Source organism: Anguilla anguilla, chromosome 10 (genome assembly GCF_013347855.1).
Source record: "Anguilla anguilla isolate fAngAng1 chromosome 10, fAngAng1.pri, whole genome shotgun sequence".
NCBI lineage: Eukaryota > Metazoa > Chordata > Actinopteri > Anguilliformes > Anguillidae > Anguilla > Anguilla anguilla.
Genome location: NC_049210.1, coordinates 37,615,805 through 37,638,703, shown reverse-complemented (window position 1 = coordinate 37,638,703; position 22,899 = coordinate 37,615,805). Strand labels below are relative to the sequence as shown.

At 42.2% G+C, this 22,899-nt stretch overlaps 1 protein-coding gene across 3 annotated transcripts; it reads left to right on the top strand.

Annotated features, from left to right (window-relative positions):
* The first annotated feature begins 1,088 nt into the window (after nt 1-1,088).
* prkg2 (protein kinase cGMP-dependent 2) lies at nt 1,089-22,211 on the top strand. Of its 3 annotated transcripts, XM_035435953.1 has the most exons (19): nt 1,089-1,392; nt 3,545-4,057; nt 6,094-6,260; nt 6,747-6,860; nt 8,134-8,239; nt 9,107-9,170; nt 11,964-12,041; nt 12,959-13,053; nt 13,201-13,269; nt 13,516-13,614; nt 15,836-15,986; nt 16,368-16,504; nt 17,095-17,184; nt 17,638-17,779; nt 18,276-18,439; nt 19,161-19,283; nt 19,426-19,488; nt 20,184-20,250; nt 20,727-22,211. In XM_035435953.1, the coding sequence occupies exons 2-19, from the start codon at nt 3,558-3,560 to the stop codon at nt 20,820-20,822; spliced, it is 2,325 nt and encodes a 774-aa protein (XP_035291844.1). In that variant the 5' UTR covers nt 1,089-1,392; nt 3,545-3,557; the 3' UTR covers nt 20,823-22,211. The 3 variants fall into 3 exon arrangements, 2 of the variants coding, with proteins under 2 accessions (XP_035291844.1, XP_035291843.1); XM_035435952.1 differs by lacking the exon at nt 1,089-1,392 and having other exon boundaries at nt 2,958-4,057; XR_004767151.1 differs by lacking the exons at nt 1,089-1,392; nt 20,184-20,250; nt 20,727-22,211 and having other exon boundaries at nt 2,958-4,057; nt 18,276-18,435.
* The last annotated feature ends 688 nt before the right edge of the window (nt 22,212-22,899 follow it).

The window sequence follows — 22,899 nt, the reverse complement described above, 5'->3', positions numbered from 1 at the left end:
TTCTTGAAATCCAGTCTCAGAAATTTAGTCAAAGACTCAAACTGTTTGAATACTGTCTCAGGTAAATAAACAGACATAAAAGTAGGTACAGCTTCTGTAAATTAATATTTTCACATTTTCTATTGCAAGGGCATTTCTTCTAACATTGATGTTTATTCAAAGTTGCTTGAGTAGAGAGTCTTTTTTTTAATGAAGATGCTATTTTTTTAATTTTTGGGGGAGGGCTGGGGGGCCAAATGGTCGAGACACTATTTTTGGCCTCGCAACAGTTGGCCCAGTTGTGTCACTGACTAATAAAAACTACATACCGGTGGACTGTCAGACCACTCAACAAGCCTGACAATTAATTTAGTAATGTTTAGAATAGGCCTATTCATCAAAAATCATTATTTTCACCACCTTTGATTGTCGTTCTCTGGCTTCTGGTGTCTGCCCACATTAATTTCAAAAGACCTTTCCATTCCGCCGTCTCTCACCTTAAATAAAACACATGTATTTATTTATTTTAATAAAAAACATGTTCACTCGGGTGGTACATGCTGGCACATTGTGAGTTCTGCATTGAATGGCACCATAATTTATATCCACTGTGTTGGGCTCATTGGTCACTTGCCATATCAAATTGGAGTTTGGGTCAATGAAATAAGCCGAAGGCATGATAAACTAAATTTGACTCATGGGTGTTATGCTTCCCAAAAGGACAACATAACCCTTATTTATCCAGGTTAAATGTGAATCTGAGATGCTTTGCAAGTGATTAAACAAATATCGCCGAGAACGAATAGGCCACGTTAAATCCCATCGTTGAATGTTAAAAAAGTCATCTGTATCCTAAATAAATTACATCGAATACTGATTACCCTGTGAGAATGCTGTCCAGCTTTAAATACATTTTTGTTCACTGCGTAAAACTATAGATGATGGTCAGACTATTTGGGGTAGCACTGTCCTTATTTGACGTATAGCCTATGGGCTATGCGTCAAAGTAGGCTATTCGTGGCAAAGCGATTGTGCACCAGGATATATCTACATGTTACATTTATCACAACCATTGCACTGCAAAACGTCATATTTCATGGAGCACTTCAATGGCCATATAAGAAGAAAGACGTACCAAAGACATTAGCAGCCTAGTAGGCAAAAAACCGTATTGGTCCACATATGTGAGCCGAGTTGAGCAGTCAGCGAGACAGCCAGTACTGTCGGGATCGTTAGGGCATCACGCCGGGAGATCAGAAAGAATTTGTCACTGCACAGCACGTTTGCGCTCTGCAGGAAGAGTGTTTCCTTGAATGGAAGGATATTCCAGATTGAAGTTTGACGCTCGTCCTGAGAGTAGCCTACATTTATGCATTTAAAGGCGGAATAGAGGTCTACATCCCATCGACTGTCGTAAGTGTGTATTTATCCACTTTTATTAGTAAACTTCAAACTTGTTAAATTGTTTAATCATGAAATTGTTTCTTTATTCAAATGTTTTCCTCCCACTGCTCCCAAAATATGCATGATTATACACCTGTATTTTGAAAGATTTTCCTATAGGTTTTCAAAAACGTGGTTAGCTACATGGTATTCCGTTTATGTTTAACATTAATTCCACGATTAATTTAACCTTTTTCGGGCGGTGTCAACACGTGATTTTTTTCAGCATGTGTGTTACTATTTTATGCATAACACAGTCAAACTGAGTTCGTAGACATACGAACATGTGTCGTAATCTAATTAGGGAAGGTAATAGACTAGCCTACTTCACATTTAATTACAGACAACTGTTCAGATCAAGGCATACGCGATCTAAAGTGGATTCATCACAAATGCTAATCGCTGTTAGAAGGATTTGCAAGAGGATGTAACTGCCACGGATGAGCCCAAAGTAGGACAGAAGCACAGGTGGAAATGTGCATTCATATTTAAATTTAAGCACCCATACAATCCCTGCTTGTAATGTCGATGTCGTGTGAGTTTTACTATCCTCTTGCATCTTTTGGCGAGTGCTGAGTGCATCTTCAAGTTCAGATATTTTCCTTTGAACACAACACGATTAAATGACCATAAACTATAAAGGCCAAATAAAACAAAGCACTGTGTTTGCTTGGACAGGGCGCATTGTATGAGTTTGTTCGGGCATGCCTGAATGGTTGTGGCATGACACGATTTCAATGTTTAATGTGTAATCATGCTTGGTGTTATGCAAACACAAGTTGTGACGGCCATTTTTTTCATACAGTTTTAATGGGTGAACAAGGTAGACAACATGTTTTCCAGAAAATAATAACACTCACTTCAGAATGTCATATGGAATATGTGTCAATTTTATTGTCAATATTACTGAAAAACATACCTTGTTTATGATTCAGAAGGCCTGGGGTTGAATTAAATTGCAACATTAATTGTAATGGCTACACTTGGGACAATTCAGTGTTGCTACCAAAAAAAAAAAAAAAAAGGTTTCCCAGGCAACTGACAAAGGCCTTAGTAAATATGATTCCTGAAGAAAACTAAGTGGAATTGATGGACTACAAAGTGACATTACAGGCAGCAGCACATTCAAGTTTATGCTTCTTATTCTGCCATTTCTATTCTACCAATCCACCCCATCCCATCTCTGTAAATCAGCTCATAGGGGTGTATCACCTAGTGACTAAACTTCCCAGAGAGCATCGTAATGTAGCGTATTACCACTGGAGTTTGATTAGTTTACTTATTTAATCGCAACTTGCTGTGGAAGCCTTGAATTTGTTCACAATTTATGTTTATACTGTGAATTTTTACAAAGTTTCTCACAGAAGGTCTTATTGTATACAACAATAAGCGTTTGATGGGTAGAATAATAGCTGTTTGTACAGCATGTGCGTTGGCGTGAACATTGCTGTGCTAATTTGCTGTCAGTTACAGTTGTTCTCTGGTATTTATTAAGAGAACAACTGCAATTGTTCTTTAGGGAGAGAGAGGGTGAGACAGTCAGAGAGAGAGGAAGAGAGAGTCAGTCAGATGGGATGGAACCCCTGGACACACCTGACACTGCAAGGATTTGCAGGTTCATCCATTTCCTCCCCCAGAGTTAGAAAAGAGAGATCTTCTTTCGAAGATGGATAGGGCTGCATTTTCAACATGATAACTGTATGTTAGAGGCAGTCAATTTCTGCTGAATAATTCATTAAAAGAACAGATTTACCATTAGTGTAAAAAAATCAGTTACCTCTGAGTGAACAGATGAAGGATAGATCTTCACATTTAGATAAATTACCCTTCCGACTACATCTTGAAACCTCTGCACACATTACAAAATGGCCTGCAAAAATAGGAAGGCATGGCAGGCTACCCTCAGCCTTTGTACCGCTCACTTCAAAGGCGAGCGGACGCCTATCAGACAACACTAAAGAGGATAAATGCCAGAGCTTCCTCAGAGGGCAGAGAAAATCAATACGTAATGACACCGCTGCTGCATAGGCAGGCTCATTCGCACATTAGCGGAGCTTGTCTGTGGAGCGTAATGGAGTAATGGACAGGGCATGTCCTGCTTTGGCTTCCCCGCTGGGCGTAGGTCGCCGGACGGGATGGGGAACGGGTCCGTGAAGCCGAAGCAGCTGAAGCAGCCGGACGGGACGGCGGCGGGCCTCTCGGGAGGGGGCGGAGGCGGCAGGCTGAGCTCCAAAAACGCGGCGGAGCTCCTGAGGGCCCGGGTGGCCGAGCTGGAGAAGGAGGCGAGGAGGAAGGACGAGGAGCTGGGCGAGAAGGAGCAGCGCATCCGGGCTCTGCAGGAGCAGCTGGCCCGGCAGACCAAGGCCGTCGGCGAGCTGACCGAGGAGCTGCGCGGCAAGACCGCGCAGATAGGCAAGCTGCAGGACGTGGTCAGGACGCAGGGCGGGGCGGGCATCCACCCCTCTCCCCTCAAGGCCAAGTTCAACCAGCATATGGGCGGCCTGATCAGGGACACCCTGAATCGGAGGAAAGGGGCCAAGGCAGGGGTGTCTGCCGAGCCCACCTCCAGAACCTACGGCTCCGGGAGTCAGCCCAAGTTCTCCTTCGAGAAGGCCAGGGTCTGGAAGGACTCGAGGTGAGAATGTGTGTCCTTCTGCTTGAATTATGCGCAATTGGTTCTGTGCATTTCTGTCTTCTTATTTAAGGTTAGGAAACATTGGCACTGCTTAATGTCTGCTTATGGCCACTTCAGTCTAAAGGATCATTTGTGCTTTCACTGTTTACTCTGTAGGAAGTCTTATAGATGAGATATTCGTTCCTATGCTAGCATAATCTTAAGTCTGACTTAAATATGTTTTTCACATGTGTTTGTGAGGCTATACACATATGCTGTATCTTCTGCGTGCTTTGGAGCTGTGGATGACAGGAAAATGCTTGCTTAGGACGAAAAACATTTTTCTATATGCTGAAGTACAGTAAGAACTGAGCTAATCTTAACAGCTTATAACATCCAAATTCTTATGCGTATACAGAAAATATGGCTGCGGTCTCTGGGAAAGAATTAGCATCACCCACTTATGGAAAATCAATAGAAATTAACTTACTTTTAACTGCAACATCACATTGTTACACGTGGCCCAAAGAAGCAATGTCTTCATTTTATTTTTTGATCCCTGAATGAGACTTTTAAATCAAAGTGGGAAATGTGTTGATGTGAGAACCATGACAAGGCATTTATTTTGAGCCATAATATTCTAGTGCCTTCTGCATGGCAGACTTGTGTACTTTTCTTGCCTATGATTTGGTAAATATATTTCATTTAGCTCATACTTCACTGCCCTAGTACATATCTTATGACCTGCAGTAGGTTTGAATATAAAATGAATAATGTTCTTTTTGTGACAAGTTTTTTGTTTGTTATTCTAGCAAGTTGAGCTTTCTGACTCATTGTGCCGTTAAACTCTGACAGTGACATGGCAAAAATCAGTTTTTCTCCATGTTTTATTGAGGCAACATATAACTGGTCTTAACTGACGGTTGTGCTTATCATTATTGTATTTAAAATGTCAATGTATGCAGCTGGCTAATTTTGAGATCTTGAAATGATGTAAGAAACATTTCTACCTTCGGTATATAATATGTATGCAATGTGTGTATGCATTTCCACAAGAGTTATATTTGGGTTCTGTTTGCAAGATTCAGTATGTATTGCAAGACAAGATTCAATGAATGTTTTCAGTGAATATTCATCAGGTTAATATATAAATAGCTCTGTACAAGGAATGCATTCATGGTGGTCCAACAGGTCTTCATTTGTCATCTACTCTGTTTTCTTATTTCTTTCACATAAATAGCAGCTGATAATCTCCATTTCTAGACCTCATGCAAAACATCATGTTTCTTGTGTATCCTTTCAATTAGTGTGTGTATTTTAGATTTTTCATTCGAACGGCGATACCTTTCTGTCGGATTCCAAGCCCTGGTAATTGAGTGTGCACAGCAGGGGTTCCCTTGGCAGGCCAAATGCTATTCAAATTATAGCCATGCTGCGCTGCTTTATTTAGTCTGTTTGAAACACATGCCTAATGAGATACTACAACATGCTTGATGGGTAAAGGGAGCAGCTGAAGTACTGTGCAGGAGTCATGCTGTGCACAGCTCAGCAAAGCAAAAAGGGTGGATTATAAATACACTACATGGCCGAAAGTGTATGGACACATGACATCTAACATCATTCAAAATTTTGGGCATTAATATGGAGTCGGTTCACCCTTTGCTGCTATAACAACCTCCTCTCTTCAGGGCAGGCTTTATACTAGATGTTGGTGCATTGCTGCAGGGATTTGATTTCATTCAGTCAGAAGAGCATTAGTGGCATCTGGTGCTGATTGGGCGATTAGGCCTGGCTCGCATTTGGCTTTCCAATTGGTCCCAAAGGCGTTCGATTGGGTTGAGGTCAGTTGAAGTTCTCAACCCTGATTCTGGTGGGTCGTTGGGTCTCCTGGTTTTTGTTTTCATCTTAGAGTCAGCAACCAGTTAATACCCAGGAAAACAGGTGAGGCAAGATAACTGTATTAAATGGCTTTAATTAACAAGGAGAAACTGGGGTAAGCAACATCGAGGTAAGCTTTTTTCTCTCACAGTCTCTTGTAATGACGGTTATCTCCACAGCACAAAGAAACTCATCATTGACGCCCTCTATAAGAACCAGTTCCTGAAGAGGCTTGAGCCGCAGCAGATAAAGGACATAGTGGAGTGCATGTACGAGAGAAGCTTCCAGAAGGGAGATTACGTCATCAAGCAGGGAGAGCCGGGGAATCACCTGTTTGTGCTGGCAGGTAATGAAGGAAAATTAATGGGTCATATTTTATTTATAAAGCACTTTACAGGATCTCAGTGTAGGGGTGGAAGTTCACCACATCATCACAAATGTCTAACACCAACATTTCTTTTTTCCTTTAGGGTTCAGTATTGCTCTGTAGAAATAGTTTTCTAATCCAAAAAAAAAGAAGTTTACCATATGAAACTATTGGCTGGGAAAATACTGGAATACTGGATCTGAATTGTACCCAATATCTCGTTCTTGATATAAACAGTGATTTGTTGTATTTGCTATGTACATTTATTGAAGGTATCTTTGATCTGACCTAATTTAGGACAGCGTCGAAATGTTAATAACTGACAATAGAAAGTATGCTCTTATCTTGGGGCCATTTCTTGCTAAAACAGGAGACCTTAGGTTTTCAATTGTATGCTCATGTGCATCATAATATGGCATGCTAACAAATCAGTAAAGGCTAATTATGTCCACACTGCATTTACAGATGGGCAGCTGGATGTCTTTCAACAGAGCAAATTGTTAACTACAATAGCTGTCTGGACAGCATTCGGTGAATTGGCAATATTGTACAACTGTACACGGACTGCTTCAGTAAGAGGTAAAACATATATTTCCTTCTCAGAAATACAAAAATATATTCACTTAAAATGTTATAAACTGATTTTGAGCAACGCTGTAACCACTGTAACAATAAGATTGTAATATGTGTTTCATATGTTAAATAATGGTATTCGTAAGATATGAATTTCTGCATTGTAAAGGAAAGTACATTTGAATTGTGATATACATATTTTAATATAATGCACATTCGTGATCTCTGTACTTGTATGTAGGCTTTGTTTAAGTCTTATTTAAACAATGCAATGAATGTTGAAATTATTTGATTTCTGAAATTCAAAGCTTGGACAGCGTTCCCTCTTAAACAATGTTCTCTTTTGTAGCCACCCCCATCACTACTCCTCCACAAAAACTGAATTGGTTTCAGCATGAATGGATTTGTTTTTCTTAACTATAGCTACATCACCACTTTTGTACTGTGAGCGTGCCTTCGAAGGACACCGTACACAATGTGTTCCTCTAAGCTCGCTCTGCTTGGCAACCTATTGTTGACCTTAGTAATTGGTGTTTCCGTTAAAGTCTCGACTGGGACATTGTGTGACACTGGGAGTCGGATTCATTGGATAGTGGTAAACAACTGTTCATGTGGGCGTATTGACTAAGGCTTAGCATCAAGACGTCCCATGCACATTCCAGCCCTGAGTTATGTTTGAGGCCTTCTCCAGCCAGCACAAGGCCATGGGGTGCACATTTCTATTATATCTTTCCTCACTGGCACTGATGTGGTTCCTTGAAATGCTCCTCTTAGGCAATCCCCTGGCTTGTGACATGGAAAGTCCAATTCGCTGTTAATATTTGCAGTGCTGATACATGTATTGCTGATAATGTAATCACTCTGTTGATGGCTCACGTACTCTGGGTGCTTACTCTATAGGGTTTCACAGTTTTGTTGATCAGATCAAAATTTCAGTCTGAAGGAGAACAATGAAATCCGAATGGCTTATCCATAGACATATCCTCATTCTTGGTGCTTTGGTTCTCCCTTATATGAGTAAAAGCTGCTTTGTGATGGGTGGACGACCACTGAGGCAATTTGAACACTAGCCATGCACAGACCTTGTATAGACCTCCGTCTTTCTAGCAGCTTGTCCTGGGACGGTATTCTTAGCTCCTCAGGACAGTTATTCCAAACATTTTTGTTTTGGTGGTTTAGTGCTGGGCGGTCGATAGGGTGAGGCTTAAACCAGACCAGGTCGAGAGCGCATGGTCAAGCGGTGTGGTCTGCTCATGCCCTGGTCATTTCTCCCTTGCAGCGGTCAGCCCGGTGAAGACATGGGCTCTGGACCGGGAGGTGTTCCAGAACATCATGAGGGTGACCGCAGAGACCCGGCACGAGCAGTACCGCAGCTTCCTCAGGAGGTAATCCGGCAGCACCGCCACCCCGGCACTTCTGGAGATCAGTCAACCCTGTCACTGACAGCACCTCGTGACCATTACCATTTGTGGCTTCCAGGAAGTACAACTGGAAGGACTTCTATTCCTTCTCCCTACAATTGAAATGAAAAAAGTCTGTAATTATATGTTTATGGAATGTTCTTAACTGAACATTCTAATGCTGATGTAACCATCACTACTCGCAATTGACAGTAAAGGAGTTCTTTTGAAAAAGCATTCCGGAAACCTACTCTTCAAAGGGTTAAAGACAAGTAGACATGCTCTGGCAATTTTGTCACTGTCCTGAAGCCAAAAGGGCCCATTTAATTATATAATGAGCTCTGCCTATCACAGCACATAGCACAGTGGTGTGGAAAGGGCAATCCATAAAGTTAATACTAGAGGCCAAATGAAACCCTGGCTCAGTTATTCCTTCTGCAGGCCCCATGTTTATACTATGAAGATTGCAAAATCAAATTGATTTGTTGTCTAGCTTATTTTCTTTATTCATTTTGCATGCATTTTAAATGGGACATGGAGTCCTCTAATACTGTGATTTTCATCTGCTTACTCCATGATCTTGCTCAGATTTAATTTGTGAACTCCTTTTTGATCAGCACACACACACAGCCCTGAACATTAATTTTAATATCATGTGATGTACCTTGCAAGGTTTATGGAATGACTGGATTTTCCTGCTAACATTTCGGAGATGTTAAGTAAAAATGTTATAAAATTAGTTGGTAGAAATGCCACTGTTGCGCATAAATAATGATTGTTCACTGTACGTAAATGTTCATGGAATTGAATAATTTAATCCTATGTTTACTTGTCATTTTGTTTTTTTTGAAGTGTCTCATTATTGGCAAGACTACCAGAGGACAAGCTAAATAAGATTGTGGACTGCTTAGAAATGGTAAGTTTGAACTTATGTCCAATCTACACAGCACTTGATAGATTGTAGCATCAACTGATATATCTTTGAGATTATAAAAAATGTGAACATTAGCTTTGCGGATATATTAATACTTCATACCTGCTTTGTACGGATCATTAGTTGAATCCATATTGGACTGACAACTTGTATGAATATTTAGTGAAAAGTTGACGCATTTAACTTTTAAATTTCTTGCGGGGGAGGGGGCGGGCTTGTTGAGGGAATCTTAACCTCTTTGATAGCAACTGTCAAAATTTCATGTTCTGTATGTGATATTTCATTTTGGTGTAACAGCACACTGGAGATTTTTCTTTTACCCATTTCTCAGTCAGTAAGTCACCGTAAATTATCATTTCGATCAACGCCTTCAATATTCTGTCTGTCATTACGCAACCCAGATGTATTATTACTGTAATTATTTAGCTTAGCTCCTCAAAAAGCTGTTTATTCTAATACAGGATGGGTGGATTTGTTAAAGATGTGAGAATGATGGAGGGATGAATGCCACGGAGTGATTCATTCCTTTTTTACTGGGCGACGAGGCCTGTTAAAGTGTAGGGTTTGTCAGTCTTCTGTCAAGCAGACCCTTTTCAGAATACTTTTACAATGAAAAAAAAAATCCAAGGACATTCCTCTCTGCTGTCAATCCCCAGGGTTGGACGGGAGGGTTCTGTTACTCACTCGTTTCTGGGGATGGGGGGGCTGGCGGGGAGGTGGGGGCGATGATATCCCGTCCCAGGGGATGCAAGCGGGGAGGGAGGCTGAAACCCAATAGGGCTGCAGATGTTTCGGCGGAATAGCGCGAATAGTGTTTGGCCCCCTCGTTAAACGGCGCGGGGATACGGGGAATTCCGCGTGTGAGGGCCTCTGAACACAAATATGGCGGAGCTTTCGGAGCCCAGATCTCCAGAATGCGCCGGGAGAGTTTTTAATGGGCCGAAAGCCGTCAGAAACGTTGTCTGGATGACTGGGAATGGGACACAACTGCCGTTAATGGAAATAAATCTGAGTGATTGAACGCAGGCGAGAGAGAGCCGCCATTACATCCTTCTGTAGAGATTGTGTGACCGTGCACGCATTTTACATGAAGGGTAAAGATATCGCTCTATTAACAATGCACACTGACATATGTTTCATCTGCACACATTTGCTGAAATTTAGAAACAATTTTTCTTTCATAATAGCAATGGTTCCACCCCGAAGAAAAATGTTTAGCGTCAAATATACTTGGAGTTCAAAGCCTTTACATATGGATAATCATATTCGATATTCTCTGATTCTGTCCACTTGTTTTGTAGGCTAACCAATCACAGGTGTTTTAATGTTGTACAGAGGATCTCTTTGTTTGTTTAAAAAGAGCGAGCTTGCTGGTCAATCTCAAGCCAACAGCCACAAAAGACCTGGCACACCGGCTTGATCTCATCATCTAAAATGATTATGTCCTCATGTCCTAGACACTGGTAGCATTTATGTGGGGAAACTTCCAAGTTCCAGGAAGTGTTCCTGTGTGTCAGATACTTTTTGTCACCATAAGGACCTAGATAGTACAGGAAGCGGCTTTGGCAGATAGGCTTCCAGATGTAGGCAGCTTCCCAAAAGCATTTTCGAACACTTGCTGCTGTAAAGAAACTTTTCCCCTTCCCAACAAACAAAACCATCGAAAATCCAGTGGGCGTGCTCTGCTCTCTCCGTTCTGTCTGTTCCAGATCAGACAGCTTTTGTGGAGGAGTTCTGTTTCATTTTTGATTATAAAGAGTATTTGAGGAAGAGGGGGTGTATGCTGCCTGAAGAATGGGGTAAGAAGGCCCCATTCACAGCGCTCTCTGTCAGTCACATGCAATTTCTTTTTCACGTGTCATTTCCTGAAGAATCAAAGGCACCCTGGTTATCTTTTGATACGGCTGACGCTTGTTTTCCTTTTGACTTATATATTGATATTAGGGTAGGGGCCAGATGTGTTTTTCTTTCCAATTGTAGTCGCAGTCTTTATGGCCTGTTGTGTACCCAGGTTCACTGTTAGTTATTGATTGGTTAGAAGATGCTCAGCTCTGTGGATTTTAGTACTGACGTATTAATATCTAAGTTACTGCCAGCAACACTTCAGAGGATGAGACAACATTTAAAGGCTCTTAATGCACGATCAATGCTGAAAGCGGCTGTAAACCAAAGGAAAGTCTAGCGTGACGGAGCTGTAAAAGACAGGCAATGGTCGTCTTATCTTCGAGAACAATAAATATAAAAGAAAGAACTCTATTAACCCTTTAGGGTGTAAGATCACAAATATGTGATTAGAATGTTCTTAACTGAATGAAGCTGACAACCTATGACAACTAGAAAATGAAAGTAGTGGAGTTCTAGAACGCTGATTTAAAATTTTGAAGAAAATTTTTTTTTACATTCATTACTCTTGAAATTAATTAAAACTACCCTCTGATCACTCCAAGGTGGTAAGGAATTGGGGCATATCTACTAAAACCTATGCTCCCTTTAACAAGAGGGATGGAAGGGAAGGAGAAATGCTCAGCCTTTATTTGTGGTCAGGTTCTGAATCACCCTCACCGTCCGCTTGCTTTTCCCCTTCTAAATGGAGTGCATGTTGAATCAGCAGAGATAGGTGAATGGAGAGGTAATTACCGGGCTGGCGCCTCTAGCTCCGGTGGGGTCTCTTCCGCAGGAACATGGCCGGCGGGGAGGTTTAGAGAAGATCGATCTGTCAATTAAGACCCCCCGTTTCCTCCCCCCCCACCCAACCCCCCCCCGCCCCTTTGCCAGGAATATTATGACAAAGGCGATTATGTCATCAGAGAGGGAGAAGAAGGAAGCACGTTCTACATCATCGCCAAAGGAAAGGTAATATCTGCCTCTCTCCTGTCATCTAACAGGACCGTGAGTGAGGGGGTTCTACAGCGCGGCTCCACAGCATACCCCCTGGGGTGTCACATGACCCACTGGGGGGGGGAGACAGCATTTACTTTTTATGTTTTGTTTTTGCACCAGCTGTGTCTGTGGGGGATGAGGAGATGATCAGTAGTAGAAGGGCTGTGGTGACGCCGTGGGCCGGTAATGTAAGATCAGAGAGGGCGGGGCGGGAGCCGACTCCACCAGGGGCTCGTTCGAGCCATTAAGAGAAAAGGAAACCGTGCTGGACCTCAGAGCTTTGGGGACAATTAGTGCCTAATTACCAAAAAGGCAGATGCCTTTCAGGATGCTGTACATTCGTGGCGCCTCTTTTCCCAGTGTCCCCGGCTGCCCCAGCCCCCCACCCCCCTCCCTCCTCCCCCCATCAGTCGCCAGGAACTGCCTGTGGGGTCGAGGCAGGTCCTTGGCGAGTGTCTTGATTGAATGCTGTCTATTAGAAGGATAACCATTATGAGCAATAACACTTAGCATGTGGCTCGACCCCCATGGTGTCCAACTCCCCTGACAGGCAATGATGATTCACACAATTCATGACCCAAAAAAAGGTTAAGAATGGCCATTATGCACAGAGATAGGAAGTTTATGCACATGCTCACTTTGGCATTTTGCGGGTTCATGAATGCATCCTCTTTTGTATAACTCTCTGGGGATATGGGTTGAAAAAGGGGTTGAGGACTCTGAGTCATGCTGGTGTTTATTGTAGCCCCCAATTAACATCATGGGGAGACACTCCTGTGCATGGCCAAATGTTCTTTAGCATTTCAGAGACATTGCATATGATCATAGCTATGTGATATCATAGTAATGTAGTGCATGTTGTACTTAAAGCATGTTTCTCTGTACCTCAGATTAAAGTCACTCAGAGCACAGAGGGTCATGAGGAACCTCAGACTATAAAGACCCTGCGGAAAGGTGACTACTTTGGGGAGAAGGCCCTCATCAGGTGAAACCATCTGCTTTTTCCTTGAATGACCTCCTTGCCCATCTGCGGTGAAGCTGTGTCAGAGGTTCAGTCCCATTGGTGGGCTGGATTGAGCTCCGTACGTGTGTGCATGAAGCTTTTTTGCTCTTTTTTGCCTGTCCTCCACAGTGATGATGTCAGGTCAGCCAACATAATTGCGGACGAAGACGACGTGGAGTGCCTTGTTATTGATCGAGAGTGAGTAATCAAGCACATCACAACGACTGTCCTCAACACCATGCTGCAGATATTCTGTTATAATGCATCTAAATCATTAAGTTCTGTGTTTCTATGCCGTGTCTTATAAACCTGCAATACTGTGCCAAAATGTATTTGAACAGGCCTTGTAGATGTATACATTTTTTATTACTAAATTATACTGTGCACCTCTACCTCTTCCTTCTGAGATGCAAAGTTCATCCCTGCTGTTTGTTCTGTTTGTAGGACCTTCAGTCAAACTGTTGGGACTTTCAGTGAACTTCAGAAGTACCTCCAAGGCTACGTGAATAATCTCGCCCGCGACGACGAGAAGAGACATGCAAAGTGAGTGGCAGAGAGGATGTCGCTGGAATATAGTATAGGCGCTATGTCCAACACACGCATTTAACCCTTTAAGGTGTAAGATCTCAAATATGTGATTAGAATGCTCTTAACTGACATTCAAATGCTGATGTAACAATCACTACTGGTAACTACCTGGAAACAATGGAGTTCTAGAATGTTGACTTATAATTTTGAACTTTCCAAAAAACCTATGCTTCAAAGGTTAAACAATAGGAGTATATATCCTTTATATATTTTTATATTTTATGTTATTAGCATGTTTGCTAATATATAAGAGTTTATTGCAGAATTTGAAATGTGATGTACAGTCACCCACAGACTTTCTAGTTAAAGGATGAATTCAGTGAACTAGTAATACACAATAACAGCAATGCATGCATTCTATTTAAGGTGGTATCCGATGTTCTTTATTTTATAGTCAGGAAAATATCTGCTATTGTGATGTGTAATCCTGTGAGTTTTTGCTTCTGGTGAACCGAGACACAACTCCTAACAGTAACATTCAGGCAGCGGTAATCTAATTAAAAGTGAATTAAGATTTAATGTAATGTGCATTCAGATATTACAGTGAACTACTTGGGGATTCGCACATTATTATTTCATTTTCTACAGGGAGCCTGATCTCATTAAAGAGGAAAAAAAACGGGGATGTGTTGTGTTTAATGAACGCACACCGAGCCTGTTCTGTCACTACCAGCGTTCCCTTACATCCATACTTTGGATAATCATTTGGTTTCATTTTGCTTTGTGTATTATACATGAAGCGAAACGGCATTAAAATATAGTACTAAAGCAAGACAAATGTGCATGTCAGAAATGCTAGAATAACCTTTGGCTCAGTTGGCTGTTAAATTTTATCACAAATGGTAGTTAATGGAGTAGTGGAAATAAATGATGTGCATTATATTGTTTATTTACTGGAGTTTACTCACTGAAAGTTTGAATGCAACAGTCCCCATTGTTCTCTTAATACAACTGTAAGCCTACACTGTAAAATGTTCAGTATTCATTTAACTCCATAGTTCATGTAAGACAAGCAGTTTCAACTGTAACAAAGTAGAAGCTACTCTGTCAGACTTGACTGTGACTCTAAATTTACAGTGTAATATCCATTATATGATAGAATCATTTTTCAATGCATTCGATCAGAGTATGACCACCAGGATCGGCAGATCACTAATAGCTGTAGGCAGGGGCATCACAGTAGTAATAGTGGTACTGCCTACCCAAGGCTCCAAGGTTGATTGGGTGGGGTGGGGTGGGGGTATTCAAGAGGCCTGAACTGACAAGTTTGCTTTGGAAAGGGGGCCCCCAGAGACTGCATTTGCACAGGGCCCAGAAATGTATGCTACATCCCTGGCTGTAGGGCATTGGTAGGCAAAGTTAGTCTGTGAATCCAAATCCGGCCTTGGTTTTCTTTTCTCCCAGGTAATTAACTGAACAATTAGTGCTTCTGATTGGCCAGAGTGTCTTCACACCTAACACTCAGGTAAAGGTAGTGTGGAAAGCCTACAGTTTTTGGCCCTCGAGGTTCACGATTTGAGCAACCGGACTGTTGTGTTGTGCGGCAGAAGAAAGTTATGTTTGTGTCTGAAGTTGGTCGACGTGAAATTCCTTCTCCAGAAGCTGGTAGTCACCTCTTCTTCCTAAGGTCAAAGGTCCTCAGGAAAAGAGAGTTCTCAGGGCCTCTGAGTTTAGTTATAAACTAAATTAATTTATAGTCAAATTCTCCCTTACAGACACCTTTATTTTAGATGAATTAACTAAGCATTTGTTTGGAGCGCACAGAGCGGATTCAAGCAGCATTGATCCTTATCTCTGGAGTTCTCTGAGAGATCAGTTTAGATTGATTCTGTCCTTTGGCCCATAGTCTCTCTGATGACTTCACACAGAGACATGGTGGGGTGGGGAAGTTAATCCATACAGTCAATAGACCCAGGAAATTGGGTTCATTAAGCTGAAGTTTGGGTGCTTGAAGCCATCATAGATATTTCCCATTTTGTAAATTTCAACTGTTCTTACTATTGTTTTTATCTGTGAGCTCAATACAAAAAAAAAGATTTTAAAATGCTGTGGCTGCCAAATATTGGTACCACAGTATCCACAAACCCAAACTCTAGATCAAAGGGGTTGTTTTCAAATGAAACCGTCCACGTTCTTAAGACTGCACTGCGGAAACGCAATTTCCTGTCCTCCACAGGAGGTCGACGGGCACGCACCTGACCCCGCCCTTATCCGTGGAACTCATCCACTTGAAGGAGCGGGTCTCCGCCTTCTCCTCGGACGCGCCCTTCGACAGCCTGGAGGTCGTGGCCACGCTCGGGGTGGGAGGCTTCGGAAGGGTGGAGCTGGTGAGACTCTACATTTATGTTAGCCAAAGATAATGCACTATTTTAGGTTGACAAATAGGGATGGCACCTGTGGTGGCCAATCAAATTCCAGAGGTGGCCAGCCCAGTCACCCCATTGGACACACCCCTGCAAATACAGCAACACACATTCATATTATCAGGCCATTGCTCCTTCTACATTCTATTGATTTTAGTGACTGTTGTCACAAATTCTATTGTTGTATTTTGTATTTTATCAATAATATAAAATGGAAAATCATATGAAATATTGTAATTGTCAATGTTTCATTGATATTTTTTTGCAAAATTATTAAGCCCTGAATTAGAATGAAACTCTCAATATTATGTTCTATCCACTACTGACTGTGGTTACTCCTTGCAGGTTAAGGTTAAAAATGAAGACGTGACCTTCGCCTTGAAGTGCATCAAAAAGAAACACATTGTGGACACTAGACAGGAAGAGCACATCCACTCAGAGAGGAGGATCCTGGCTGAAGCCACCTCCCCTTTCATCGTAAAGTAGGCGATGACTCCTAATTCCCTCACAGATAATGTGTGTCAAGTGACAAAACAGCCCATCTAACAATACATCTTACTCACTCTGGGCCTATTCATACTACAAGACTACAAGAAATCATTCCGATTTGGGAAACTGTTTAACTGGGAAAGCCGATGTTTGATTTCAACTTGAGAAATACTTTTTGCATAAAAACTATAAAGCATTTATTAAATATTCAGTTCTAAAAAAAGAATGTATGTGGATGGAGTGAGCTAATATTTCCTCCTCAAACTGAGGGGGGATTTTGTTGTGGCTAACAGCCTCTCTCTCTACTGTGGTGTTGCCTGTGCAGCTCTGGCAAAGGCTTTTGAATCATTAGGGTGTCAACAGCCAGGAACAAAGTGGAGGGTTAGGCCGCTGTTCCGGTGAGAGAAATTCAATAAGCACAGCCATTAGCCCACTTCATGAGAACCATCGCAGGGACCTCACCTCGGGAGAGAACAATTTGTTTCATTTACCGAGAATTGCTCATATTGAAAATCTCAGAATGAAGGCAATTTTTCATGCCCTGAACACTCTGCCCTTAACCTGAACTCTCTGCCATTCCCAGGTTGTACCGTACCTTTAAGGACACCAAGTATGTGTACATGCTGCTTGAGGCTTGCCTTGGTGGGGAGATCTGGAGCCTGCTCCGAGACAGGTGGGTTAGCCTGGCTTTAGACAAGTAGGTTAGGCTGGCCTAAGACAGGTAAATTAGGATGGCCTTTGACTGGTAGGTTAGCCTGGCCTTAAAAAGGTACATTAGCATAGTTTTTGACTGGTAGGTTTGGCTGGGTGAGCCTGCTCTGACATAGCTATGTTAGCCTTACACATGGGGTTACTGTAGGTTAGCCTGCTTGAAGGCAGTCATGCAAGCATACTATGGGACAGGTGGAATACTGTATCGGGCAAATTTTCCTGACTGAAAAAGGACATCTTGTCCCTCACTGTCTGCCCTAACATTTAATTTAGCCTCTCACAGCCATAGGCCAAAAACCAGGCAAAGCTAATAGATTTAGAATATTAAATGTAAATATTTTTCAGAAGAATAACAGTCTGCTCCTCTATGACTTTGTAATACAGACATCTTTCTGTGTGTCCCCTTGTGTTACAGGGGGAGCTTTGATGAAAATACGGCTAAGTTCTGTGTGGGCTGTGTGACCGAGGCTTTCGACTACCTTCATCGCAACGGTGTCCTCTACAGAGACCTCAAACCGGAGAATCTCATGCTGGACGCAGAGGGTTATATTAAACTGGTGAGGGTTTGGGCACATCTAAGCGTAAACATCTCTCATTACTGTTAAGACTCAATTTCAGAGAAAAATATGAACCAAATATTGAAAGGTGCTGCATTGCGAAACAATCAGAAACAAGTGAGATAAGGGAGAGTTTGATTTTAGAGGCTGACAATGGCTTGTTAAGTACCCAGAAATCAGCAGAACAAAGTCAGTTGACTTATACCTGTAGTCAGGCTTGCTCAACATTTTTCAATCTCAGTGAATAAAAAGTTCTGTAATTTCTACAAGGTGAAACTAAATTGTAATACCCTGAAGCTGATAATCTGTACTTTAACCACATGTAACCACATACCAATAAAATATTATGGAGTAAAACTATGTCTCTTTCCCAAACATTATGGAGCTCACTTTATATATTTTGTGGCTCATATTGAAACCACTGTTGCCCTGCAAACTGAGGAAGTTGCAGAAAAACGATAGCAGATGTAACCATTCTGCCATATTTCCTGGTCAGGTGGACTTTGGCTTCGCCAAGAAGATCGGGTGCGGGCAGAAGACGTGGACTTTCTGCGGGACCCCCGAATACGTGGCCCCTGAGATCATTCTCAACAAAGGCCACGACATCAGTGTGGACTTCTGGTCCCTGGGCATCCTGGTCTTTGAGCTGCTCACGGGCAAGTTAGTACAGCATGCTGACCTCACTTCCTGCAGCCATGTGTCATTTTATTTTATTTTATTTTCCAAACGTTTTGTTATGTCAAGTTGGATACATTAGTTTTCACATATCAGTCAAAAACACCCACCAGACAATACTAGATAGAGAGCTGTTCTAATTCAAGCTCTCAATAAAAAAGTGGCATTTTTATTCTAGAAATTTCTGAAATAATGTAAAAAATAAATAAATAAATAAATAAATAAAGTAAAACCCCATATTATTTATTCTTACAGGTGAAGTTTTTATACTATAGTGATGATATTAATGCTTTTAAACATCCCCAGAAAAGAGGTTGTGTAAAACAAAAAAAAGAATCCCATATCATGCTGACATATAGGCAGAATGCGTTAACCCTTATATGAGCCTAACAAAGGGAATAATGATAGGCAGCAGATGAATTCCATACAGTGTGGGTCATGAATACTCAAATGTGGCCCTCAAATCCAGTTCTGGCCCTGGTTTTCTTTTCTCCCAATTAATTAGCTGAACAATTAATGTTGCTAATTGGCCAGACTGTCTTCACACTTGACTCTCAGGGAAAGGGAGGGTGGAAAAGTAGCAGTCCTCAGCCCTTTAGGACTGTGATTTAATGGGGGTGAGGGTTATTGGTAGACTGGGGGGGGGGGCTTCTAGGAGCAGGAGGTTAAGGCAGAGCCCAGTCTGATGTCTGTTTTTCGCATCCAGCCCCCCTTTCACTGGGACAGACCAGATGATGACGTACACCTTAATCCTGAAAGGCATTGAGAAGATGGAGATCCCCAAGAGGATCACGAGGAGGCCTGAGGACCTGATCCGAAAACTGTGCCGGTACAACTGACAAATCGGCGCCATGTCTTCAGAAACGTGTTTCTTTTGCACCAACAGAAACTCTAAGTTTTGTATGTGGGACTTGGTACATTGCAGAAGATGGCTATTGAAAGCACTCTGTGCCCTTTCCTTCTTTTTGTAGGCAAAATCCAGCCGAACGCCTGGGAAACCTCAAAAATGGAATAACAGATATCAAGAAGCACAGGTGAGACCGCCGGGGAACATTATCATGGCTACTTAGCTTCATTACGTACAGACTGCGCTCCGTTAAATGAGGAATTAAATCGAAGGCTTCCTGAACTGTATGTCAGTTCTGTAGTTGTTGTTCATGGCTGACTCATACGGCAGTTTTTGTTCCCGAATGAAGGTGTTGGGGGGGGGGGGGGGGGGGGGGTGTGTGTGCGACTAATGGATCCTCAGGGCCTCACCAAGCCGCCTCTGTTTGCCTGGGCACCGGTGCATTAGCAAGGCCCTGCTTCGAGGGCCTTAATTTAATCAGTGTAAACCCCAGCAGATGGTCTGATAATGATCTCGGCCCTGGTTCCTGCTCCCACAGCCACTGCCTTTCTTGGCCCAACTTAATTTAAGTGCTGCGCCCAGAGGCGGTAAACCCGCCCCCCCCCCCCCCCATTCACAACCCCACCAAGTGGACTGGTCCGTCTCCCTTATGCTGAAAGATCTCCCTCACAAAAAAAGACAATTCAATTGCACAGGCACTGTAGCCAAAGTGTTTCAATACTATAAGCCCCCCCCCAGGGGTACAGTTTGGCCCATGATTATCACATTACCGCTGCAGAGTTGAGCGTAATGGAATGCGAGAGGTAAAAAATGGGACATCCCACAGTGAGGCTGAAGTGGAGCATTGATGTTTGGTTTCTTCTCTCCTTCTTTAACCCACAGGTGGTTCAACGGCTTCAACTGGGAGGGGCTGAAAGTCAGGAAGCTCAAATCTCCCCTGAAGAGAGAGGTAGAGATGTGTTTCTCTCTGTTCTAAACAGTATGTTTAAGTATGCAGCTTCTCATATACTGCTGAAAGCCATTTGTGACGGCTGGCACAGTCAGAGGATTTTTTGGGTGTGTTTTATTGCACAGCCCTGAGTTATGAGAACTATTAATTTCCCCAGTCTGAAGGCACTTCATGATTCTTTTAGGTTTTCGAGTTCCAGCTATTTTTTTGGACTTTGAACTGAATCTATTCTTTACACTCTGGCTGATAAACAGGTTAACGGGTTTAGTGATGCCAAGACAAATTATCCAGCCATAATATGAAAATGCATTTGACAATATCTTAATAGTGTATTTTCTATGTATTGCCCTTTTATATCACCTTCTCATATAATAAAGACAGACACAGTAAGTAGCTAATTATCCATATAAGGTGGTCAACAATACCCCTTCCTGTTGTGCTGTAACCAATCATGACCCTGTCTGGTTGCGTTACAGCTGAGCGGTCCCACAGACCACGGTTACTTTGACCGCTACCCTCCCGATGAGGACACCCCTCCGGACGAGATGTCCGGGTGGGACGCGGACTTCTGATCGCCAACCCTCGCTGAACCCCTTACCTCCGAGAACAAACCTCCGAAACCTCGCCCCGTGCGGCGGCCTGCACCAGTAGCTAACCCAGCTGCCCTTCGAACGTCAGCGAGCGCCGCCGAGTGGGATGGGCATCCGTGCCACCGCCACGCTCCGGTCAGACCAAGATCCCGTCCGATAAGAACGTCTTGCACCGGCGATGTTCGGCCACCGGGAGCGCCATCGCTCCAGCGTCTGGATGATGGATCTCAGCCGGCTCTCCCCTGTCCCAACCCACCTCCAGCTAACCCGCCCGACAGCGCATGAATCACTGCTCGGAGGGAGCGGCAAATATTAACTCCAAATACGTCCCCCTCCACGTGAGTTATGAACTGTGAGTGTCACGGAGGATTGTACGCAACCAGAGGTAATATTTATCTTTCGGCCCGAGAGTACATTTTGCGGTTGGGGAGAAAAGGCGGTTGCCCTGAATGGCTGAGGTGTCGATGATGTATGAGATTTTAACACTTTCAAATGCGTATGAACCACCTGTAGCTGTGCAAGTGATTTACGAGGTCGTAGCAGTCTACCTCCAGAAAGGAGTCCAAGTGCATTTCCTTCATTTCACTATGAACTGTAAGAATATTTTGTGTGTGTATATTTTGTATTGGTGGATCTTTTCTTTTTAAATATATGCAAAATGAAAATAGTTAAGCCTTTGAGGACTTTGCTTCTTCATTACTAAAGAGAACAAATCATCTGTTGTGTGATTAAGAAGATATTTTTCTGTAATACAGTGTCAATCTCTTCAGGTAGCCAAAGTTAACCTGTGGATTTCTGTAGAACAGAAGGTGTGGATAAATAATATTGAACGTGAAAGAAGTGCCAGATTGTAGAGATTCAATAAAAATACAGTTTTCACGCCAATGCATTATTGTTGCTACAAGAAAAAAATATGGAGTCGTGGTAAAATGATAGAGCACCTACTAGGTCTGACCTGCCCCACCATACCATCGTTGACAAGTGTAATAAACTGTAATATTTAATGAAAGAAGAAAGGTTTAATCAGTGCTTTTGTATACCTTGCCATGTGAATTGTTAGAAATTGAATAAAGTGTAAATACAACTGGAGTAAAACAAATAGTTCTTATTGTTTGTCATACTATGTGTGAATATAAATACTGTATGTGCTGAAAGCCAGTTAGGCAAAAGGAGCTTGAATATGCTGAAGAACTGGATGCATTCACTCAAAGTCAGAAGGTATATTTTGTTAATGTGTAAGTGCAGTTAAAAATGTTTTTTACCTTGTAATTTGTAAACATCCTTGCAGATGTGTCATACCTTTGACCATAAACTGTAATATGTTTGTGTTTTGCAGCTATGATATATATTAAAATATTTTGGTCCATTTGATCATTGAATGGTCAGTTTTTTTCATTCACTGTAAAGCATGAAAAATTAAAATGCCACATTTTAGGATCATTGTCGCTGTTCACAGGACTAAAAAATATATATTTTCAAATATGAACTGCTGGCAAATGAAATGCTTAGTACTATTTTAACATTCCAAGAGAGATCAAGTGTACCCTCAGAATGTATTCTATCTGAATTGATTTACATTTTACAGTGCATCTCTGTGCAGCTGCTTGTTTAGTGTAGCACGTTGTTGAACAGTCATGCAGTTCTACCTCTGAGTATTTGAAATACTATCAGCTATGTGTGACATATGTGAATTAAATTGAATGAACACAGCCTCTCATTTGCCTTAAAATACCATAATACTTGATCAATGCATGCAATTTTAAAACTCAAAAATGATACAGCTTCAGTTTACCAAAAGCAAGTGTGGCAAAGCATCTTGCTCAAACATCCCAACAACAGCATCCCCTGGGATCTGACCTACAGGTCCAGAAGGCAGTCCTAATTACTACCGTATTGACTGCAAAGCATTTCAGCCAATACAGTTTGATTAAAAGGTGGAAGAGGCACACAACTCATTACATCTAACTAAATCACACCATCAATCTAAAAAACCCTCAATGACAAAGCAGCACTCAATGTTTTTAGCATTTTAGGCTACATAACGGTTTACATATTTGGC

Bases quoted from the DNA above. Each gene is read 5' to 3' on its own strand.
- prkg2 (XM_035435952.1), top strand. From the start codon at position 3,513: ATGTCCTGCTTTGGCTTCCCCGCTGGGCGTAGGTCGCCGGACGGGATG. The intron at 4,058-6,093 runs GTGAGAATGTGT...TTATCTCCACAG, and splicing joins AGGGTCTGGAAGGACTCGAG to CACAAAGAAACTCATCATTG. The intron at 6,261-6,746 runs GTAATGAAGGAA...CTGCATTTACAG, and splicing joins TCACCTGTTTGTGCTGGCAG to ATGGGCAGCTGGATGTCTTT.